At 43.7% G+C, this 21,247-nt stretch overlaps 2 protein-coding genes across 5 annotated transcripts in view; one reads left to right on the top strand and one right to left on the bottom strand.

Annotated features, from left to right (window-relative positions):
* The first annotated feature begins 32 nt into the window (after positions 1–32).
* On the top strand, positions 33–15,610 carry CFAP97D1 (CFAP97 domain containing 1). 4 transcript variants are annotated; one of them, XM_044999292.1, is made up of 7 exons: positions 33–292; positions 388–443; positions 5,382–5,452; positions 5,934–5,989; positions 7,902–8,025; positions 13,535–13,594; positions 14,656–15,610. In XM_044999292.1, the coding sequence occupies exons 1-6, from the start codon at positions 33–35 to the stop codon at positions 13,592–13,594; spliced, it is 627 nt and encodes a 208-aa protein (XP_044855227.1). In that variant the 3' UTR covers positions 14,656–15,610. The 4 variants fall into 4 exon arrangements, with proteins under 4 accessions (XP_044855227.1, XP_044855226.1, XP_044855228.1 ...); XM_044999291.1 differs by having other exon boundaries at positions 5,934–6,052; XM_044999294.1 differs by lacking the exons at positions 33–292; positions 388–443 and adding an exon at positions 811–1,021 and having other exon boundaries at positions 5,934–6,052; positions 14,656–15,604.
* A 3,744-nt stretch (positions 15,611–19,354) lies between these two features.
* MPP3 (MAGUK p55 scaffold protein 3) overlaps positions 19,355–21,247 on the bottom strand; it is a 48,860-nt gene continuing 46,967 nt past the window's right edge. The window contains exon 19 of the mRNA XM_044999653.1: positions 19,355–19,867. Within this exon, the coding sequence (XP_044855588.1) occupies positions 19,688–19,867 (180 nt within the window). The 3' untranslated portion in view covers positions 19,355–19,687. The remainder of the gene's footprint in view (positions 19,868–21,247) is intronic.

The raw sequence follows: 21,247 nt of genomic DNA, 5'->3' as shown, positions 1-21,247 counted from the left end.
CCGCAGCCCCGGACAGGGCCCCGCGCCGGCCCATGGAACGTTGTGTATCGAACGCCGGCCCATGGAACGTTGTGTATCGAACGCTGTATCGGATCGGGCCGGGCCGGGCGCGTATGGCGCTGTCCGGCCCTTTCCCAACCGGGCCCAGGGAGGAGGCGCTGGGACGGGACTCTGGGGCGGAGCTGGGGCACCGGCCGCCTGTCTCTGCCGGTGCGGAGGCGGCTGCGCAGGGCCCGGCCATGGCCACGCTGAAGCTGCTGGTGCTTGGGGACAGCGCGGTGGGGAAGTCCAGGTGCGGAGGGGCCGGTTTCTGGGCCGGGGGGTTGGTGTCCTGGGAGGCCGCTGGGCGTGAGCGGCCCGCTCACCCTGTCTCTCCTTTCCCCGCAGTCTCTTGCTGAGATTCACCGATGACACGTTTGAGCCGCACTTGAACCCCACGATAGGTGAGTGCTGCGAGCTTCCCTGACTCGGCTCCCGGGGATCTCTTAGCACTCGGGGATACGTGCGCGGGCTCCAGGCCACCCCAGGGGGAGCCCCCCAACCCTGCAGCGTTCCAGATGGATAATAGGAGCTAAGGAGCCAGGCCCCCTGTGACACCGGCTGTAGGGATCTGGATTTGGGAGTGGGAGGAGCGCGGCAGAGGCCTCCTAAAGGGGAGCGCGAGGCTTTCGTAGCTGGCTGTTATGAACACACACAGCCTGTGTTTGTGTTCATGCATCTTCTCCGTGTGAGGTGCTGTGCACACCCCTGTGCTGTGAAGTGACTGTACCTCCGCCCTGTCGTGAGGTAGCAAATGTCTGATGTCATAAGTGGAGTATCTATGGCAACTTTCAGTGGTACAACTCATCTTACACTAGGGCTTTACCTCCTTACTTGGTATCTAGGATTAGAACAGCGAAGATGAGCAGTTTAGAGTACTTAGCATATCCAGTGATTGTTGCCAATCACAGGCAGAGTACCACCATGAAGAAAAAACTGGACATTGGTGACTACCTCTCTCACAAGAACAAACTAGAACTCGGTATGTTTTCTTAAATATTTCTCCTCCACATTTCTGAAGTCACAGTTAAAAGGTTTTAAAACCGGATGAGACATTTTCCTGAAGGATAGCTAGCTATACAACTCAGAAAGTGTAAATTATATACACCAGAAAAATGGGAATTTCAGTCAGGACTCTGTATAAGTAAAGAAGGCTTGAGGAAATCCTGCTGGGAAATATGGGTACTTTCTCTGTTTAAGATAAGATCAGACACATGTTTTAAGATGTTAGTTTGTAGTTTCCATGATGAGAGCCAGTGGATTCACAGAATGACACAGGGTTTCATGAGGATTTGAAACTTTCTCAGAACTTTATAATTTTACATACAGATTTATACCCAAACTTATTAAGAGTTTCTTTTGATGTTGAAGGATAGGTGAGAAGAGTTTATTAAATTGGCATTGCTAGTGATCAAATAGTTTTATTGATAATAATATCATACACATATAAATATTGAAAAATGTGTATCTGACCTGCAAGCGCTGATGGAAAAATTATTAGGACAATTGGGTTTTTTATTAATTTTAAGTTAAGATTCTCTAATTTCTGTTTGTTCTGATTCAGAGATAAAATGAATAGATTAAAAATAGGAGGTACTTTCTAATAATTAATGATGAGATTCAAAAGGTTTGCAGATTTAATTCTGATAATCTTCAAGGTTTCATTGCTTAGCAGAACCCATTTAGTCTGTAAATTGGGCTAGAAGTCTTATGATAATTGGGCTTCTTGTTTCATCTGGGCTGAAAACCAGGAAATGCAGCCATCTGAGAAAAAAAGTTTTGACATATTTACCTGGTTGGACACTTCACAAAATGCTGCCAACTTCCCCAAATTCTTCAGCACTAGGGAACATTTTTTCCTTAAAAATTCAAAATGCTGCTTAGAAGAGTCTGAGAAATGGATACTGGAGGTTTCAGTCAGTTGTAAATCTGTCAAATACCTCCCATGATAATAATATAACCACTGTTGCATTTAACTTCAGAAAGGGGAACTATATAAAAATGACAAAACTAGTTAAATGGACGTTAAAAGATATAGACACAAAAGTGAAATGCCTGCAAGCTGCATGGAAACTTTAAAAACATTATAATAGAAGCTCAAATTAAATGTATACTCCAAATTAAAAAAACATAGCAAGAGGTCTTAAAAAGTGCCACTGCAGCTAAACAAGAATGTAAAAGAAATAGTTAGAGGCAAAAAGGCATCCTTGAAAAACTGGAAGTTAAATCCTACTGAGGAAAATAGAAAGGAGCATAAACTCTGGCAAGTCAAATATAATTAGGCAGACCAAAAAAGAATATGAAGAGCAATTAGCCAAAGACTGAAAAACCAATAGCAAAATTTTTTTAAGTACATCAGAAGGAGGAAGCCTGCCAAAAAATCAGTGGGGACACTGGACGATCAAAGTGCTACAGGAGCACTCAAGGAAGATAAAGCTATTGTAGAGAAGCTAAATTAATTTTTTGCATCAGTCTTCATTGCAGAGGCTGTGAGGAAAGTTCCCACACATGAGCCATTCTTATTAGGTGACAAACTGTCCCAGAGGTTTTTGGAACAAACTGATAAATTAAACAGTAATAAATCAGGACCAGATGGTATTCTCCCAAGAGTTCTGAAGGAACTCAAAAATAGAAATTGCAGAATTACTAACTGTGGTGTGTAACCTATCACCTAAATCAGCTTCTGTACCAGTTGACAGGAGGATAGCTAATGTGACACCAATTTTTTAAAAAGGCTCCAGAGGCTATCCTGGCAATTACAGGCCGGTCAGTCTAACTTCAGTACCAAGCAAATTGGTTGAAACTGTTGTAAAGAACAGAATTATCTGACACATAAATGAACACAGTTTGTTGGAGAAGAGTCAACATGACTTTTGTAAAGGGAAATCATGTCTCACCAATTTATTAGAATTATTTGAGTGGGTCAGCAAACATTTGGACAAGAGTGATTCAGAGGCTATAGCATACTTGGACTTTCAGAAAGCCTTTGACAAGGTCCCTCACCAAAGGCTCTTAAGCAAAGTGAGCTGTCATGGGATAAGAAGAAAGTTCTCTCATGGATCAGTAACTAGTTAAAGGACAGAAAACAAACAGGTGGACTAAATGTCCGGTTTTCAAAATGGAGAGAGGTAAATAGTGGTGCCCCCTGGGGATCTGTACTGGGACCAGTGCTGTTCAACATATTCATAAATGATCTGAAAAAAGGAGTAATATGAGGTAGCAAAATTTGCGGACGATATAAAATTACTCAAGATAGTTAAGTTCAAAGCAGTTTATGAAGCATTACAAAGGGATCTCACAAAACAGGGTGGCTGGGCAACAAAACTGCAGATTATGGCATGATGGGTTATGTCCAGAGGTCCCCTTCTGGAAGCCTCGCGGCCCTGCATCACCTTTTCCCAGAATAGAGCAGCGAGAAATCCTCCAGACAGCCTGGAGTGGCTGCAGAAGAGCAGCCAATCAGAGGAGTTGCTGGAGCGACCAATCCGGGGCAGGAGGGTTCTATATAAGACATGCGGCAGAGTGCAGAGAAATTCAGTTGCTGTGTGGATCTTGATGAGGGAGGGCTGGGTTCCGGGCTGGCTAGATGAGCAGCAGGCCACAGGCAGCTCACTGCAGAGCTATGGCCCCGTACCAGGGCTCAGAAAGAACTTGGACTGTATACCCCAGAAGGGGGATAGCGTGTGCAGCTTGGCTGGAGGCCTGAGCTGCCGAAGACCAGCCGAGAAAACTACAAGCCGGGGGGGAGGGGGCTCACAAGAGGCGGGTGCCACCCTGTTTAAAGAACATAAAACCCCAAAAGCAGTCTCTCACCTAACCAAGAGAAAGGGGGCCATCCACAAGAGGTGGGTCCCTCCAAGGTGAAAAGAACTGTGTTTGCAGGCTCTATTGGCCAGAGAAAAGGGGGCACGCACGAGAGGCGGGTGCTGGCCCTGTTACAGAGATGATATTCAATGTTTGATGCAAAATAATGCATACAGGAAAACATAAATCACACCTATACATACAAAATGATGGTGTCTAAATTAGCTGTTATCTCTCAAGAAAGAGATCTCGGAGTTATTGTGGACAGTTCTCTGAAACCATCTGGTCAAAGTGCAGCAGCAGCCAAAAAAGCTAACAGCATGTTAAGAACCGTTAGGAGAAGGATAGATAAGACAGAAAATATCCTATATTTTAGGATATCCTCTATATAAATCCAGGGTATGCCCACACCTTGAATACTGCCTGCTACTTTGGTCATGCCTCCCATATCAAAAAAGATATATTAGAATTTGAAAAGGTACCAAGACGACCAAAAATGGTTAAGGGTATAGAACAGCTTCTGTATGAGGAGAGATTAAAAAGATGGGGACGTTTCAGCTTGGAAAAGAGATGATTAAGAGTGGATGTGATGGTGGTCTACAAAATCATGAATGTTGGGGAGAAAGTGAATAAGGAAGTATTTACCCCTTCACATAACACAAACATGAGGGGTCACACAATGAAATCAATAGGCAGCATATTTAAAACCAAAAAAAAAAAAAAAAAGTACTTCACACAATGCACAGTCAACCTGTGGAACTTGTTGCCAGGGGCTGTTATGAAAGCCAAACTATAATGGAGGTTCAAAAAGAATGTGAGTCTCAACCTTTCCAGAGTACTATACCCCTTGCAGGAGTCTGATTTGTCTTGCTTACCCCCAAGTTTCACCTCACTTAAAAACTACTTGCTTACAAAATCAGATATAAAAATACAGCAGTGTCACAGCCCCCTAGTACTGAAAAATTGCGTATGTTCTCATTTTTACTACATAATTATAAAATAAATCAATTGGAATATAAATATTGTATTTACATATAAGTATATAGTATATACCGCAGTATAAACAAATCATTGTCTGTATGAAATTTTAGTTTGTACTGACTTTGCTAGTGCTTTTTATGTAATCTGTTGTAAAACGAGGCAAATATCTAGATGAGTTGATGTATCCCCTGGAAGACCCCTGTGTACCCCTAAGTTCATGAAGGACAGGTCCATCAATGGCTATTAGCCAAGATGGTCAGGGATGCAACCCCATACTCTGGGTGTTCCTAGCTTCTTATTGCCAGAAGTTGAGAGTGGATGACAGGATGGATCGATTGATGATGACCTGTTGTGCTCATTTCCTCTGAAGCACTTGCCGTTGGCCACTGTCAGAAAACAGGATACTGGGCTAGAGGATCATTGGTCTGACCCAAGTATGGTGTTCTTATGATGTTGTGTTAAGTAACAAAAGACTGGGGAAAGGGAGCAGGGTGTCAGCAGCTCTTAAAGACTCATCATAGCAGAACGTTCATTTTGATTTTGTCTTTTTCCACCAGCAAGACCTCGTGTTGATAATAAACCCCCACGTGCACAAACTCACCATCACTTTAAAATGAGCAAGATTCAGGTACTCTTCTTTCCATGCATGTTCAGTTCTTTCCTGTACTAACTGAGGTTTATTCATCATGCGTTACACAGTGCCATAAAGATCAGGCAGTGCTTCACATAAGGAAAGAGGGAGTGTATAGTTGACTTTGGGTGTGGCACAGCAAGGGTTCACACCTAGGAAAGGGGGGGGGGCGAGAGTGAGAGGATGCAGAAACCATAGTAAAAGGATCAAAGATGCTCCTGGCCTCTGCATGTCTTGTTAGTTTCTTTGAAATATATATATTTATTTGGATGAAACAGTGGGGAAGGCAGTAGTGATGAACAAGCAAAGAGCATGGCAGTTATGGACATGATGGATGACAGGAATGGGCATGGGGGGCTGGCTGGCAGATAATGGACTATGGGAGTGGAGGTTGATGGGATGCTAACCCAATAACGTACCTCTTGAGGAAGGATTGGAAGCAGGAGAGTGATACCACAAAACTGGGTCTCTTGCACAGGAGGACCAGAAGAGAACTGGTAGAATCGAAAGAGAAAACAAGCAGCTGGCAGAGAGGTTAGCTACCATTCAGCGTGGGACAGGGATGGTGGATTGCTGGAATGAATACTTTCAGAGGAGGTAGATAGTATTATTTGGATTACAGGAGCAGCCCAAAGCTTCACTCAGGATCAGGTTCACCATTGTGCTGGGCATAGCACAAACGTACAGCAGACAGTCCAGCTGCAAAGAACTCACGCTTCACAAGAGCTAGAGCTATCTCAGTTCTCATCCTTTCAGGTTCACTCCTTTGTTCTCAGAAGTTGCACTGGTGCCTTTGGGGACGTGTTACCATCTGAGGCCAGATGATGCCCTGAGGCTTAAAAGGGGCCATTTTTGGCAGAAGCAGCTGCAGTTGCCCCAGTGGGGTGTGGCGCGTGAGTGCTGCCCTTCCATGAAAGTCACTTTTCTATGTTTCTGGGAGGGAATGGGACAAGGCAGTAACTGCTCTCTGCTCCACTCCAGGGGCCTCAACTGTATGCCCATGCTCCTTGACACCCCACCCCCCCATGGGCTTTTGATGCTGCCATTCATTTCCTCTACACACAGGCGTGCATGCCTGACTGTCTTTCCTTTAGGGGGGGAGGGGTCTCCTCACCTTACCCATTCTCTGCCCGGAGTCTACAGGGCTCTGGCCTTGGCCTGCTCTACTTTTCTCTGTGCACTCTCCAACTCAACTCACCTGGCCTCCCAGCAAAAGCTCGCACCCCGGCCCTCATTACCAGCTGTCTGGATGATGCAACTTTCTCTTCTCTGGCCACCCTGGCATCCATATCACCCCCTCCAGTCCATGCAAAATGTGTCCAGTAAGCTAATCTTCCTGGCCTATCTTTCAGCCCATATCAGCCTCCACCCCCCGCATCCTTAGACTGTCTGCTCTCGTTCCACAACAAGTTTTTGCTTCTCGTCCTTCCTCGCCTTCAGAGCCCTGCATAGCTCTGTCCCTCCCTACTTATCAAACCTCGTCTTTCATGAGCCCTCACCCGTTCTGCACTTCCAACCCTGATACTGGTGGGGGAAGGGGGGGAGTATGGTCCAACCCATCATCCAGTGACTCTGATCTGCTGGTAACCTGACCCTACCTGCTCCTGCTGGCTCAGTCTGCCCATCAGCACTGCCTCTGATCACCTGCTAACCTGACCTGGCCTGCTGCTTGGTGTCTGACTCTTGTTCTAACCCCTAGGCATGGCTGCCCCATAGTCAAGTCATGACAGATATGCAGTACACCCGTTCTCCCTCAAACATCTCAGCCCTTTTCCATGCTGCCCTCCCCAATCATGGAATGCCCTCCCAAACTGATTTAGCAATATATCACTACCCGTGCCACGTTCATGCCCCTCCTTACAATCCATTCCTCCTAGGACACCCATCTGAAGTGAGCTGACCAAAATATGTATTTTCTTTTTGTATATTTAAAACTATAAACAAGATTCCACTCATGTGGGGCACGTGTTTAGCAACAGCATTTTATTAGTCTTCCCTTCTACACCCTTCATTTCTGTTCTGTTGCTTCTTTCCTGCAGCACCTGTGATATAGTGTAAGCTGTTTGGGGCAGGCTCTACATATGCACTGGGAAACACCTGCTACAGTTTGGGGTGCTGCAAAGTAACCAACAATAATAAATCTAGAAATCAGCCTGGTGGGGACACTTATGCCAAAAAATATGATTTCACAACTCTGGGTTTCAGGCAGCATCTGGTATTGCGCCTTTATTGGAGAGCTGTGGACTAGAGTCAATCATCAGTGAGCAGACTCAGCGAAATACATCAGTTATGCCCCTTAGTAGAGGACAGATACAATTATTTGACTGAGTATATGCCACCTGTTACCATCAGCTCATGCCTCATTAGTGTCAGCCATTCAGCACAAAGATTCTGAGAATTATATGGCTTTACAAATAAGGTTTTCATTCACATTTGTTTTTTGCAGCTCAAATAGGGAGAAGCAGAACAGGGAGATGGTGAGGATCACTGTTGAAAATCAGGGGATTTTGAAGCGACTTGGTGACCCTAAACCTACATATGATCGTAGGAAGTCTGAGATTGATTGGCAGGCATGTATAATCATTTTATTCTTGGAAACACTGTTTGCAACTATAATCAGATTAACTAGGCTCAGGAGATGAATTGGCTGATCTTAAAGTTTTCCAAACCAAAATGTGCATGCTCAGCTGTTGGCTAGTTTCTCTGGATCCTGTAGTTCTGGGCATATACATCCTTTATTAAAGCAAACTAAAAGAGTCTTACATTGGATATACGTGTATCTAGAACATAAGAATGGCCCTGCTGGGTCAGACCAAGGGTCCATCCTTCCCAGTGTCTTATCTTTTGACAGTGGCCAGTGCCCCAGAGGGAATGAACAGAACAGGTAATCATCAAGTGATCCATTGCCTGTTGCTAATTTCCAGCTTCTGGCAAACAGAGGCTAGGGACACCATTCCTGCCCATCCTGGCTAATAGCCATCGATGGATCTATCCTCCATGAATTTATCTAGTTCTTTTTTGAACTCTGTTATGGTCTTGTTCTTCACATCCTCTGGCATGGAGTTCCACAGGTTGACTGTGTATTGTGTGAAGACGTCCTTTTATTTGTTTTAAACCTGCTGCCTATTAATTTCATTTGGTGACCCCTAGTTCTTGTGTTATAAGTAGTAAACAACACTTCCTTATCTACTTTCTCTATACCAGTTATGATTTTATAGATCTCAATCATCTCTCACCATAGCTCTCTCTTTTCTAAGATGAAAAGTCCCAATCTTATTAATCTCTCTTCATATGGAACCCCTAATCATTTTTGTTGCCCTTTTCTGAATCTTTTTCCAATTCCAATATATCTTCTTTGAGATGGGGCGACCACATCTGCACACAGTATTCAAGATGTGGGTGTATGAATTTATAAAGAGGCAACATATTTTCTGTCCTATTATCTATCCTTTTCTTAATTATTCCCAGCATTCTGTTCACTTTTCTGCTGCTGCACATTGAGTGGAGGTTTTCAGAGAACTATCCACAATGACTCCAAGATCTCTTTCTTGAGTGGTAACAGCTAATTTAGACCCCATCATATTATATGTATAGTTGGGATTATGTTTTCCAATGTGCATTACTTTGCATTTATCAACATTAAATTTTCATCTGCCATTTTGTTGCCCAGTCACCCAGTTTTGAGAGATCCTTTTGTAGCTCTTTGCAGTCTGCCTGGGTCTTAACTATCTTTAGTAATTTTGTATCATCTGCAAATTTTGCCACCTCACTGTTTACCCCTTTTTCCAGATCATTTATGAATATGTTGAATAGGACTGGGCCCAGACCAGACCCTTGGGGGACACCACTATTTACCTCTCTCCAGTCTGAAAACTGACCCTTTATTCCTGTCCTTTGTTGCCTATCTTTTAACCAGTTACCAATCCATGAGAACACCGTCCTTCTTATCCCATGGCAGCTTACTTTGGGAAAGAGCCTTTGGTGAGGGACCTTGTCAAAGGCTTTCTGAAAATCTAAGTGCACTATATCCACTGGATCCTCTTGGTCCACATGCTTGTTGACCTCCTCAAAGAATTCTAGTATATTGGTAAAGCATGATTTTTCCTTGACTAAAAGCATGTTGACTCTTCCTCAACAAAGAATTCATTTACTTTCTCCACAATGGCCTTATTGTCCTTGAGTGCTCCTTTAGCACCTTGTTCGTTCAGTGGCCCCGCTGGTTGTTTAACAGGCTTTCTGCTTCTGATGTACTTACAAAAAAGTTTTGCTATTACTTGGAGTCTTTGGCTAACTTCCTCAAATTCTTTTTTGGCTTCCTAATTGTATTTTTACACTTCATTTGCCAGTGTTTATGCTCCTTTCTATTTTCCTCACTAGGATTTAATTTCCACTTTTTAAAGGATGCCCTTTTGCCTCTCACTGCTTCCTTTACTTTGTTGTATAGGTGTATCTGTATGTGTATCTCGGTATAAGCAAGCCTAATACCATTGCACAGTAATATGGAGGGGATCTTGTTAAAGCAAATGCTATGTAGTTAATCATATTGGACTAGATATAATTGCTCCCTAAAGCTACCCATTGTGGTAATCAGCAAGACTTAGGTGATGGGAAAGGGAAGGATTCACTAGAATTAGATTAATTCCTTGTCAAGTATTTATTAAATGAAAAACATCTCCCTGTTTATCAGGCTGAAGGGCTGGCTCCCTTAAGGGATGGAGTCTCAGTGTAATAAGGGTTCTCTCATTGGGGTGTGAGCTTCATTGACCTTTTATTCTGACATTCTCAATTAATATGAGCTTTTAGTACAAAGAAAAGAAAACTACACCTGTTGTGCTGCATTTATAACTTAAATATGAGCATCACCTTCTATTCACTGTGACAAAGTTCCTCCTCTACCTTGGTGGGGCCTGCACTTATTGGTGGATTTGCTTGCCTCACAGATTCACCCTGTGGGTCAGGAAACAGCCCAGAGACCTTCCCCTCTGGTAGAAGCCACAGTCCAGGTCAATTCCTCCTGTGTTTGATCAGGGGTTGGGAGGTTTGGGGGGAACCCAAGCCCTCCCTCTACTCCAGGTTCCAGCCCAGGGCCCTGTGGACTGCAGCTGTCTAGAGTGCCTCCTGGTACAGTTGCGCAACAGCTACAACTCCCTGGGCTACTTCCCTGTGGCCACCTCCTCCCAACACCTTCTGTGTCCTCACCACCGGACCTTCCTCCTGATGTCTGATAACACTTGTACTTCTCAGTCCTCCAGCAGTTTGCCTGCTCACTCTCAGCTTCTTGCACACCTCTTGCTCCCAGTTCCTCTCACACACTTCCTCTCCTCTGGCTCCCTTTGGCCTGACTGGAATGAGCCTTTTTATAGCATCAGAGGGGCCTTAATTAGAGTCAGGTGCTTAACAGCCTCACTTGACTCTTAGGCCTGGTCCACACTAAAAAGGGGGTTCGAATTAGGGTACGCAAATTCAGCTACGGGAATAGCGTAGCTGAATTCGAAGTACCCTAATTCGAACTACTCACCCATCCAGACGCGGCGGGGTCGAACTCCGCGGCTCCCCCGTCGACTCCACCACCGCCGTTTGCAGTGGTGGAGTACCGGAGTCGACCGCGGCGCTTCCGGAGTTCAAACTATTGCGTCTAGATCAGACGCGATAGTTCGAACTCCGTGAAGTCGAACTCACCGCATCGACCCGCACGGTGAGTGTGGACCTGCCCTTAGCAGGTTAATTGGAGTCAGGTGTTCTCATTAGCCTGGAGCAGCCCCTGCTCTGGTCACTCAGGGAACAGAAAACTGCTTCTCCAGTAGCCAGTATATCTCCTTTCTACTACTCTGCTGTTCCCAACTGGCCTGGGTCTATCACATCACATGCATGATTTCAGATATAAAAGCCATTTGTGGCTGAACAAGATTTTAGGCTCTGGCTTTTTCTGGTTAGCTACAAACTGCAATAAGTGACAAAACCACTGAAAGAAGAGTCTAAGGCTATGGCTACACTTGCACTTCAAAGCGTCAAAGCGCCAGCGCTGGGAGAGAGCTCTCCCAGCGCTGTCCGTACTCCACCTCCCTGTGGGGAATAACGTACAGCGCTGGGAGCCACGCTCCCAGCGCTGGGGCTTTGACCACACTGGTGCTTTGCAGCGCCGCAATTTGCAGCGCTGGAGAGGGTGTGTTTTCACACCCTGCTGCAGCGCTGCAAATTTGCAAGTGTAGCCATGGCCTGAGCCTTAATTTCTGGCCAGGGTCCCTAATTTGACTGACAGCAGCGACTGATTTCTCACTGAAACTTTGTGAAGTCACTGGAGTCTAAACTGGAAATTTCTCTAACTTTATGGTTCCTTATGGTCTGTTAGAGCAGTGATTCTCAGACTTTTGTACTGGTGACCCCTTTCACATAGCAAGCCTCTGAGTGCGACACCCCCCTTATAAATTAAAAATACTTTTTTATATATTTAACACCATTATAAATGCTGGAGGCAAAGCGGGGTTTGGGGTGGAGGCTGACAGCTCACGACCCCCTGAGGGGTCCCAACCCCCAGTTTGAGAACCCCTGTGTTAGAGGCTCATGTTGTGTTCACACCTGCAGGTTGTAAATTACTGACTTTCCCCACAACCAGTTCCATTTATTAGGATGTTTAATTCAATTTGCAATGGGATGTAGATAATGAAAAGAAAGTTATAAAAAAATCAGGTGCATGTATCTATGCTAGTTCTCTCCTCATAGCTCCTCCATTCTGCAAGAATTTCTCCAAGGACTCCATCTGCTTCCTGCATCATATCGTAAGAGGAAGAAGAGCTGCCTCATGTTGCAGTCTTAACAACACCTGAAACATGATTTACCTGAGGGATGTTCTCAGCCCGGACAGCGGATTATAGGCATTATTCCGTTCTATGTGCCACTCTCCAGAGTGGAACTAAGACTTAATATTTTTCAGTCAAAGCAACTACTGACTTTCAGTTAATTAATTTTTTTCAGCATTGGAAGAATTTGAGAATCTGGGGTAAATTCTTAAGCAGAGTGTGGGAGAAGAGTGTATAAGCCCTGTTATTAGTGAATTGGGGTTGTATATGCATTCCCCTGCCCCCCCGCTTTGAAAGCATAGTCCTCTCCCATAATTGTGAAAAGTTTTGCCAACCCCAATTTCTCTGTCACAAAACTAAATGTCTCCCTTAAGTCACTGCTTATGCATACAGTAAAAATCACAATGCCACAAAACTCCCTACAAAGACGGAAACAAAGCTATGGAACAGCTGCAGCTCATTGTTGAAGGAAGGCTATTGAGTTTACACAGTAATTGTCATGTCTCTGTCTCTCATTTTCAAATGAAGTTGCTGAGCCCATTTTGGATACCTCAGTTACTGAAGATGATTCAGAGGCCCATTACACCCTCCTGTATACTGCATTACTGTCAAAAGGGTTGAGCAAGACCTGGCTTTCCAGATACCCTTAGTGTCCTGGTACTTCAGCTCCAGGAAATTCAGAAGACTAACAGAATTCTGTATCAAGGTTCTAGGCAGGAATTAAGTAAAATACATGATTTTGAATGTGGGCTTTCTGTGGCAGGGTCTACGTCTGTCCTTGTTTTGGGAGAGGTGTGGCACACGTGTGGTAGCTCAGAAACACATGTTTTAATCAGGATTTAAAATGTTACATTTTCAAAAGTGGCTTCTGCTATTCGATGCCCAACTCGAGCACCTTCAGCTCCCCATGGCTTTAACTAGAATTATGGGAGACAGCACATGTGAAAATCAGACCCAAGACACCTCATGTCTCACCGCTGAGATGTCCAAATCAGAAGAATCCAAAATCAGGGTTTACTTTTGGCCTCAGGCATTTACACTAACTACTAATAAAACAGAAAACATGGATGAGTGATCTGCAAGAGACTAGATTAAGCCCATTAATGACTCATCACTGCACTGCAGAAATGTACGTACTGAAGGAACACGATGCAGATGTGTTTAAGGGGAAAAAAAGCATCATGACCAGACAGTGTACTTGTTTTAATTAAAATCCTAATAGTCACTTTAATAGATAATCAGTGTCACTGACAAATCTATACTCTTCCCTTCTCGTTGGCAGAATTCACGGCACTATATCCGGAATACCACACGGTATCTCATTGCTTCTCGGGACAGCTAGGTATACAGTTGTGCCTTGGCTTTATTCATTTTCTAAAACTGTATGTTGCTGTCACAAAGTGTTGTTAGTGATGTGGCCTGATTTGTGTGTGTGTTTTACCCCTCCAGCAGTCAGTGCATGTACATAATACCTAGGAGAGACTGGTCCAAATCCTGCCAGATGGCTGCCCACCCACGAAATGCAGGACGGTTGAGTGACCTGGGAGCTTGCATTTAAACATGCCATCTGCTGAAATAATTGATGTCTGTATGGATGGGGAAAGTGTGAGAGAGATTCACAATCCTTTCCTCTCTCAACTTACCTGCTGGTCCTACAGGGCCTGCAAATCACCACTCCAGCTGAAATTTGTTCCAGCAATGTGTCTGAAGCCTGGACATTGCCACCTTCTTCCATTTGCTCCTATTCCAGCCAGCTGAGATCTTTGCCCTACAAGCCCCTCAGCTGGTGCCAGTACAAACACCTCCCAACTCCCCGGTGTACCCATTCTGTTAGGACCCTGCCTATCATCATTCAGTTCCCTGCACCCTCTCTCCACAGGCCCTGGCTGTTGCAGAAATGCTTGAGCTCTAAATAGTAAATGAAATTTTGAATTAGGTTAGTTGCTGAATAGCTGGTTTATTAGGGGCAGAATTTGGCCTTTATATGATGATTGACATCATGGGGCTGGTGAGTAAACAAGGGGCCTTGGCAAGATGAGGCAAAATTTCATTTCATATCCACTCAAAATGCAAAAAGGAGGAAATCGGTGTTTGCCAAAGGACAAAATTGGCAAAAAGATTAACTAAATGTCCTAAAAGGTTTGTAAAATCTGAGAGATTAAAAGGATAAATAAATTATTTGTGAATGTCCCAGGATGCCCAATCTGTAGACCTCACACTTGGGCCCTGATTCAGCAAAATATTTAAACCTGTTTAGGTTTTGCTGAAGTCAATGTGCTAACGTACTGTGCTGAATTGGAGCCTCAGGCATAACTCCGCATGGAGTCAAGACTTTGAGTTGCAATTCCATTATGAACTGATTTTTTTCAATTCCCCTCCCTCCCTTTTCTTTCCTAATTGCAGGAGATTACACCAGGCATGGATAATACAGCAGAGACTTAGCACATCTTGAAAGTCCGATGGCCTGTTAAGGATACATATTACAACTGGCTGATGTTTTCTTAGGATTGTAAAATAAAATGGAGCATTGAATGAATGCAGTTTTCTTATAAAAGTGCAACTCCCCACTCCAGCCCCAAAATCTTCACCATATACATGTCTACTTTTGCCATAATTTATTTTGAATTTACAAACAAAACTGCACCTAAAAAACTCACATTGCAATTCTCCCAAAATAATAAAAAGGCAATTGTGTTTAACTACGGGGTTTGATGCCTGCACAGGATAGAAATGGAGGCAAAGATCATTTATTACATGAACCACACTGTAAAAAGACATTTTAGCTCAGTGTTTGATACCCATTTAGACCATGAAATGTTTTCAGTTATTGTAATTTTAAATATTTTACAAAATCTGCACATTTCCATTTGTCTTGGTTCTTTTAGCAACTATTTCCTCTATTGGGATCTACTGGACAATAAAGTAAACTGAAACTATGTTGTACTTCTACTGCTACCATTTTGTAAGTGGTTTGATAGTAATTCCTGCATTGAGTAGATTTCTGATATTATTTTACAGCACAAAGAAGGCAGTTTCATCTAACCTACATCCTTGTTCATGGTGATACACAGTATATATTTTATCATGTCTAGCTGGATTTATTAAAGCTGTTAGTAATCGGCAATAAATCTACAGAGGCATTGATTATTTTACACAAAAGCACCATCTTTCCATCTGATATTCTCACAAAGTCACTTGGTGTGAAATTTTGCTCTTTAGTTTAAAATTGCTTTCAAAGAGTTATGCTCAGTGATTATAAAATAGAGATGGTGCCTCAACTACCAGCTATGCTTATCCAGCAGCTCTGCCTGTGAGCTGCCCCCTCTGGGATGTGGTGGGCGAGGCAGAGTGTGGAAAGACTTGCAGGCAAAGTGGCTGGGCACTCAGGGGTTGTGGTTCTGGCATGGAGGAGTCACTGTTTCTCTCTGGCAAACCACCTATGGCTTTTCAGAGAGGAACCAATCTGGCAGTCCAGAGCTTCTCGCTGGCAGGCCACTGCAGGCCCAGCAGCCTGAGAAAGTGTCTTCCTCAAAGAGGGTACAAGGTGGAGTTTTCCTCTACACCTAAGGCTAGGTCTCCACTAGACACTTTTGCCAGTATAATGTCAGTTCCAACTGTCACTTTTTGCAATGTCTGTATTGCCAAGAACCTAATGTAAACGCAGTTATACCGGCATGGGATTGGGGGGAGGAGGAAGCACCTTTTCCCTAGTATAAGCTGTGTCTATACAAGTAGAGTTTGCCATTCTAGCTATACCAGCAAACCTTTTCTAGCATAGCTCTGGCCTAAGTGATTTAGGCACACAACTCCCACTGACTTTCAAGGGGACTTGTACCTCATAGTCGCTTTTGAAAATTCAACCCACAATCTTGGTTTCCTGGGGAAATTTTTGTTGTAAGACTTCCATTATCCCTCCTCCTGTTGAAGCTAACTAGGTCAGGACAGTGGGAGGAGCAGACTTCAAACAAAACTTGCTTTGGCCATGGAGACTGTATGTCCACTAGGGGAGAGATTTGTCAGCTGGACCTGACAGCCTCACTTCTGATTCCTGGCTCATGTGCTAGGGCTCCCACCCAAATCCTTGCCTGAATTTTCTGCATATCCACATAGGCCCCAGCTACCCTTCCATGCTCATCGAGTCCCAGGTCCCCTTGTCTCCACTAAGTATTTATATAGCTATTATAAGCGTAATACATTCCCTATAGATGTAAAAATGATATTTTTTTCCATTCAGAGGTGGAAGGTGGGGAGGGGAACATAGGATGCGGGCACATCTATGTGGAAAGCCAAGCCTGCCTCCCTGCCTCCAAATCATACACATCCATCACTTCAGTTTTATTACTAAGTAAAATTATCAGTAAGAGGAGGATTGTTGCTCATGCTGGGTAGTGTCTTTTTAGAGCCTTTTTAACATTTTCAGGAACTGGATATGTGCAATCTGGGTCACTGACTATTGGAAGCGAAAGGGAGTGTTAAAGTACATGAACTGAGATGGGTCTGGATATAAATGTAGTTGTGAGTTTCAGTAGTTGTAGTGATAGGAAATGGATTTGAGCAACAATAATTCTCATGTTCTGTCTAACAACATTCTTTGTGTGATATGCACAGTGGGGCCAGGGGGGGACTTTCATTTCTGTTTCTTTACTGGTCTCAGACATTGTAGTTCTACATTTCTGTTGGTAGTTTGTGTTTTTGGTCTACCTCCAGACTATAAGCTCCTTTAGCAGGTCATTTTACATTTCCCTATAAAACATAATGTACTAAATGAATAATATGGAAAACAGCAGGATTTCTTCGTGAAGCATAGTTTCTGCTGGTTTCAAACTTACTTTACAACAGAAACAAGATGCAAAAAGATGTTTATGCATTTAGTGAGCTGGTATAAAGACCCGGTAAAATGTTAATATGCCAAATTCAGGCCTGGGCTCCACTGAATGGACTGAACCTTTAACATGCAAGGATGGTGGAAAGCCCTGCTTTTGGTCATATAAGGCATACCTGGCTCCATCCAGGTGATATGACTCTTTTCAAATATAATAATGACCCATCTCAGAGTCACAGCACTAGAAATTCTCCTCCACTCTATAATTCATTGAGATCTCTATAATGTTACTGGGGTTCATTTGTTTTACCATAGACTTATTGCAAGTATCAAGTCTCTCACATAAGTCAACAACATACACTTGTAGTAACTGGTCAATCAATCAACTCCTAGGCCAAGACTTACCTGAGCACAGTGCTCTTCCCTTTACCATACGGGTAAGTTGACCATATTTTCAAAATCAAAACCCAAATGTTTTTTGTGGTAACCTTCTTAAGGTCAGGAACAAACTGACTCGCTTTTCATAGCTCTATGCTGCCTGGGTCAGAAAATCACAGAAGAGCTGAGTGCCACCCCTTCCTTCCAATGACAATAGCAAGGAGGGCGCAGAAGAACCACCAGCACTTTCTCCTGCGGCCAGAGCAGGGGGTTTGCACTGACCAAACTGAGTCAGTCTTAGACTTGTGTTGCAATGTGGTCATAAGACAAACAGTGACCCTGCCCAATGATTGTCACAAAGCACATGCTCACTTCTTGATCAGAATGAAACAGTGTGCAAAACACTTTAGGAGTGGAACTGATCTTGGACAAACATTCTGTAGTTATTAAAAACCTGAACATTTTGATAGATGAAATGAAAAACTGGAACATTTCATGTGTTCCATAAGAAGTTCCAAGGACTTCATTAAAAAAAACTGAGATGCATGGTCTCTTTACATAATGGCAAGACCACATGAATAGGGTGGGATCTAGTAACCACACAGAGCCACTGGAGTTTTGAGTAGATTAGGGTCAATATTAGACCCTGAATTAATAATGTGACTGAACACTGTTTTGAATCTAGACAAGAGAAACATTTTACTTATTGTTTTTTGGAGGGGAAATGTAACAGGGTGGCTTGCTGTGTGGGCTGGACAGCCTGGGGCTGATCTAGCCCCGAGTACAGAATGGGCTTCACCTGAGAGGAATAAGGTGATTGCTGTATAAAAGGACCCAGGTTTAAGCCCTGAAAGGATCCAACTGGGGAAAGAGATGGCAGGGAGAAAGATGGTTCCTGCAGAGGCCTGAGTGAGGAAAGCTCTCTAGGCAGAGAGCTGCCTGGGAGGGACCCTGAGTAACTGGGGAAGAAACTGGTTGAAGAAGAGCACCAGAGAGGGTAGAAAGTCTGATTCTGTTAAAAACAGTTTTGAAGCCTAGTTTAGACAACTATGACCCAGGAGGGGTGGACTAAAAGATTGTGACCCAGCCAGAGGGCCAAAGTACCTGACAGAGAAACTGTCACAGCACCCAGTGAAGGAGATGCTATCCTGGTATGAGAGTTGCAACACTATGCCTGGCATGAGGAGCACATAATGGGGAGTGGATTCCATTACAGAAAAGCTGTGACTTTATATGAAATGCTGTTACAATATTTTCTGTGGGAAGTCCCAGTGATTTTGCTTAACAATAACTTCATATTGTTAAGACAAAAATAAGCATGGGCTTACATTTGGAGCCATTGCTAAAGGATTTGATATATAGGAAAGATCATAAGTGGCAGGCAAATGGAAAGCAGTTACTTCTAGGTACGTAATGTGCTATTTATCAATAGCAGATTTAGCAAATTATGAACTGTCATTGATTTCCAAAATCCTAATATATCTGCATTTTATCTATACACTAAAAAATTCGGTATATCCAAACTTCCTGAAGTATTTGGAAAAGTCTCGCAGCCATGTAGATTTAATCTCCAAGGCCTGCTTTGTCCATTACACTCTCTTGGACCATTTGTCTGAATTAAGATACTTGTTTCCATAGCCACTGGCAGGATGGAACCTTAGTAGGTGACAGGGGCGGCTCCAGGCCCCAGCACACCAAGCGCGTGCTTAGGGCGGCATGCCGCGGGGGGTGCTCTGCTGGTCGCCGGCAGGCGGCTCCGGTGGACCTCCCGCAGACGTGCCTGCGGAGGGTCCGCTGGTCCCGCGGCTTTGGTGGAGCATCCGCAGGCACGCCTGCAAGAGGTCCACCGGAGCCGCGGGACTGGCGACCGGCAGAGCGCCCCCTGCGGCGTGCTGCCGTGTTTGGGGCGGTGAAATGGCTAGAGCTGCCCCGGTAGGTGAAGTTTCACTCTACATCACAAAGTATTTACAAAGCTTAAAAATCACTAAAATTTTACCAATCAATCAATCTACATCGAGCACTCAACATTTTAAATGACACTACTAAAAACTGTGGTTCAGGAACCCCATGTCAGCGTCTGACTGATGGGTTTGTCTAGTTTAACTGATATGACATTTTCATGTTACTTTCTAGACAAGCTGGCAGTATTGGAGTGCAGCTGACATGTTCCCTCGTATAATCCTTATATTTACAATACATTTTATATAGGCTTTCCTTTTGACATGTGAGAGCAGGTTATGATCTAACCCAACTCACTGGCACCCAAAATGAGTCCTCCTTCAGCTTCTCTAGCAGAGTTTTCAACTGATTATAGGCACTCTGGAGGTCTTCTTTCAGCAGCACAGTGTCAATTAAATGGCCATACTGGTCTTCGATAAATGCTGCTGAATTAATAATGTCCTGCTGTTCTTCATCCTGCAGGCCAATATGTGAGAAGATAGTAAACTTGCAATAGTCATTCTATACTTCTAATGACTTTTTTAGCCTCCTTGTATCCTCCCCAAGCTTCTATCAACTACTTTGAAAGGAAATAAAACAAAAAAGCTATTGCCAATGTGAAAGGATACAATGAAATCTTGCTATCAAGTTTGATGAGCAAGGTGCTAGTGCTAGGAGTGATATGGCCTCAGGGATAGAAGGAGTGAGTGAGGGATTTTGAAATGGTTACAAAAGTAAAATGGCATTGCACTCAAAGTAACAAAAGTGCACCTAGTCAAACTCAGGTGCCAACCATACTCCCTTCAAAAGTAAAACAATGACAGTGGAACCGATGTGCCCAAGCTCAACACTGAGCGCGTCACTGGAAATGTTGCAGGATCCCACAGGCAGCGTGCATGTGAACTCACACACTTTATTACCAAAATAAATGAACAATGAGTTGGTATTTCTCTAAAGAGATAATACCAACCAGCTCAGTTTCCTCTTCCTTGCAAGATTAAACTGCTTGTTATGTAAGGACAGCCTAATCAGCTTGGGCTTCACTCTGCAGTTATGAGGCAAAAGTGGCCGGGGTACTCATGGAGGCTGCTCAGTGGCAGAACAACAAGGTTATTAACTAATCTGACTACACTAGTTGTTTCCACTGGTGTGAACCTGAATTATTTTGTACGACTACAAAGAGTAGATTCTTACTCCTGCTCCTGCATTCCTGACACGGTTAGATTTTAGGGGGCAGAATCTCTCTCTGAAGTTCTAACTCTGGTCAAGTCATGGTGGGTGCTGTTAAATTGAAAACAAGCCTGTTTCTCAAACCCCACCGCCCCACCCCCAAGAGGATTTGCATGGTAAGAGCCAAACACAAAGTACAGTCTTCCTAAGAAGAAACTATACCTCCGGACCAAAACAAACAGCCAGGGTTGCTAGTGACTCTCCAGCAGATTTCTGCCTCGCCCAGACACAAGGTGTCTTTGCTAATTGTATGGTTTATGCCTCCCATTCTATCCCAAACCTTCTCTAGAAAAAAGTGCAAGAAACATGATCACCTTGAATAATTTGCCTACTCTTCTTGGATTATCTGCCTACTCTTTCTTCATACTGCAGAAACAAATCCTAAATGAATTCAAGAAACATTCAACTTTCTCCTACAACTGCCTCCCTGGGTAGCTTATTTCATATCTCTAATACTCAGTGAAACAACTATGTCAGCAACTGTGTTTATTGTTTTACTTGTGTTTGAGGAAAAGTAATGCAACATGAAGACACTTGTAATATGAAAAGGCAAAACACGCTTCAGGAAAATTAAGTCAATTAATATATGGGATGAAGGTATGGCACCTGAAGTAATGGTAGTCATAT

This window comes from Mauremys mutica, chromosome 25, assembly GCF_020497125.1.
Source record: "Mauremys mutica isolate MM-2020 ecotype Southern chromosome 25, ASM2049712v1, whole genome shotgun sequence".
NCBI classification, from domain to species: domain Eukaryota; kingdom Metazoa; phylum Chordata; order Testudines; family Geoemydidae; genus Mauremys; species Mauremys mutica.
The sequence above is the reverse complement of the archived record's forward strand: the minus strand, read 5'-3'. Positions and strand labels throughout refer to the sequence as shown.

What these genes read in the sequence shown, in the direction of transcription:
- CFAP97D1 (XM_044999291.1), top strand. Translation starts at nt 33, where the DNA reads ATGGAACGTTGTGTATCGAACGCCGGCCCATGGAACGTTGTGTATCGA. An exon ending in AGCGCGGTGGGGAAGTCCAG is followed by an intron (nt 293 to 387) that starts GTGCGGAGGGGC and finishes CTTTCCCCGCAG; the next exon opens with TCTCTTGCTGAGATTCACCG. An exon ending in AATGAATACTTTCAGAGGAG is followed by an intron (nt 6,053 to 7,901) that starts GTAGATAGTATT and finishes TGTTTTTTGCAG; the next exon opens with CTCAAATAGGGAGAAGCAGA.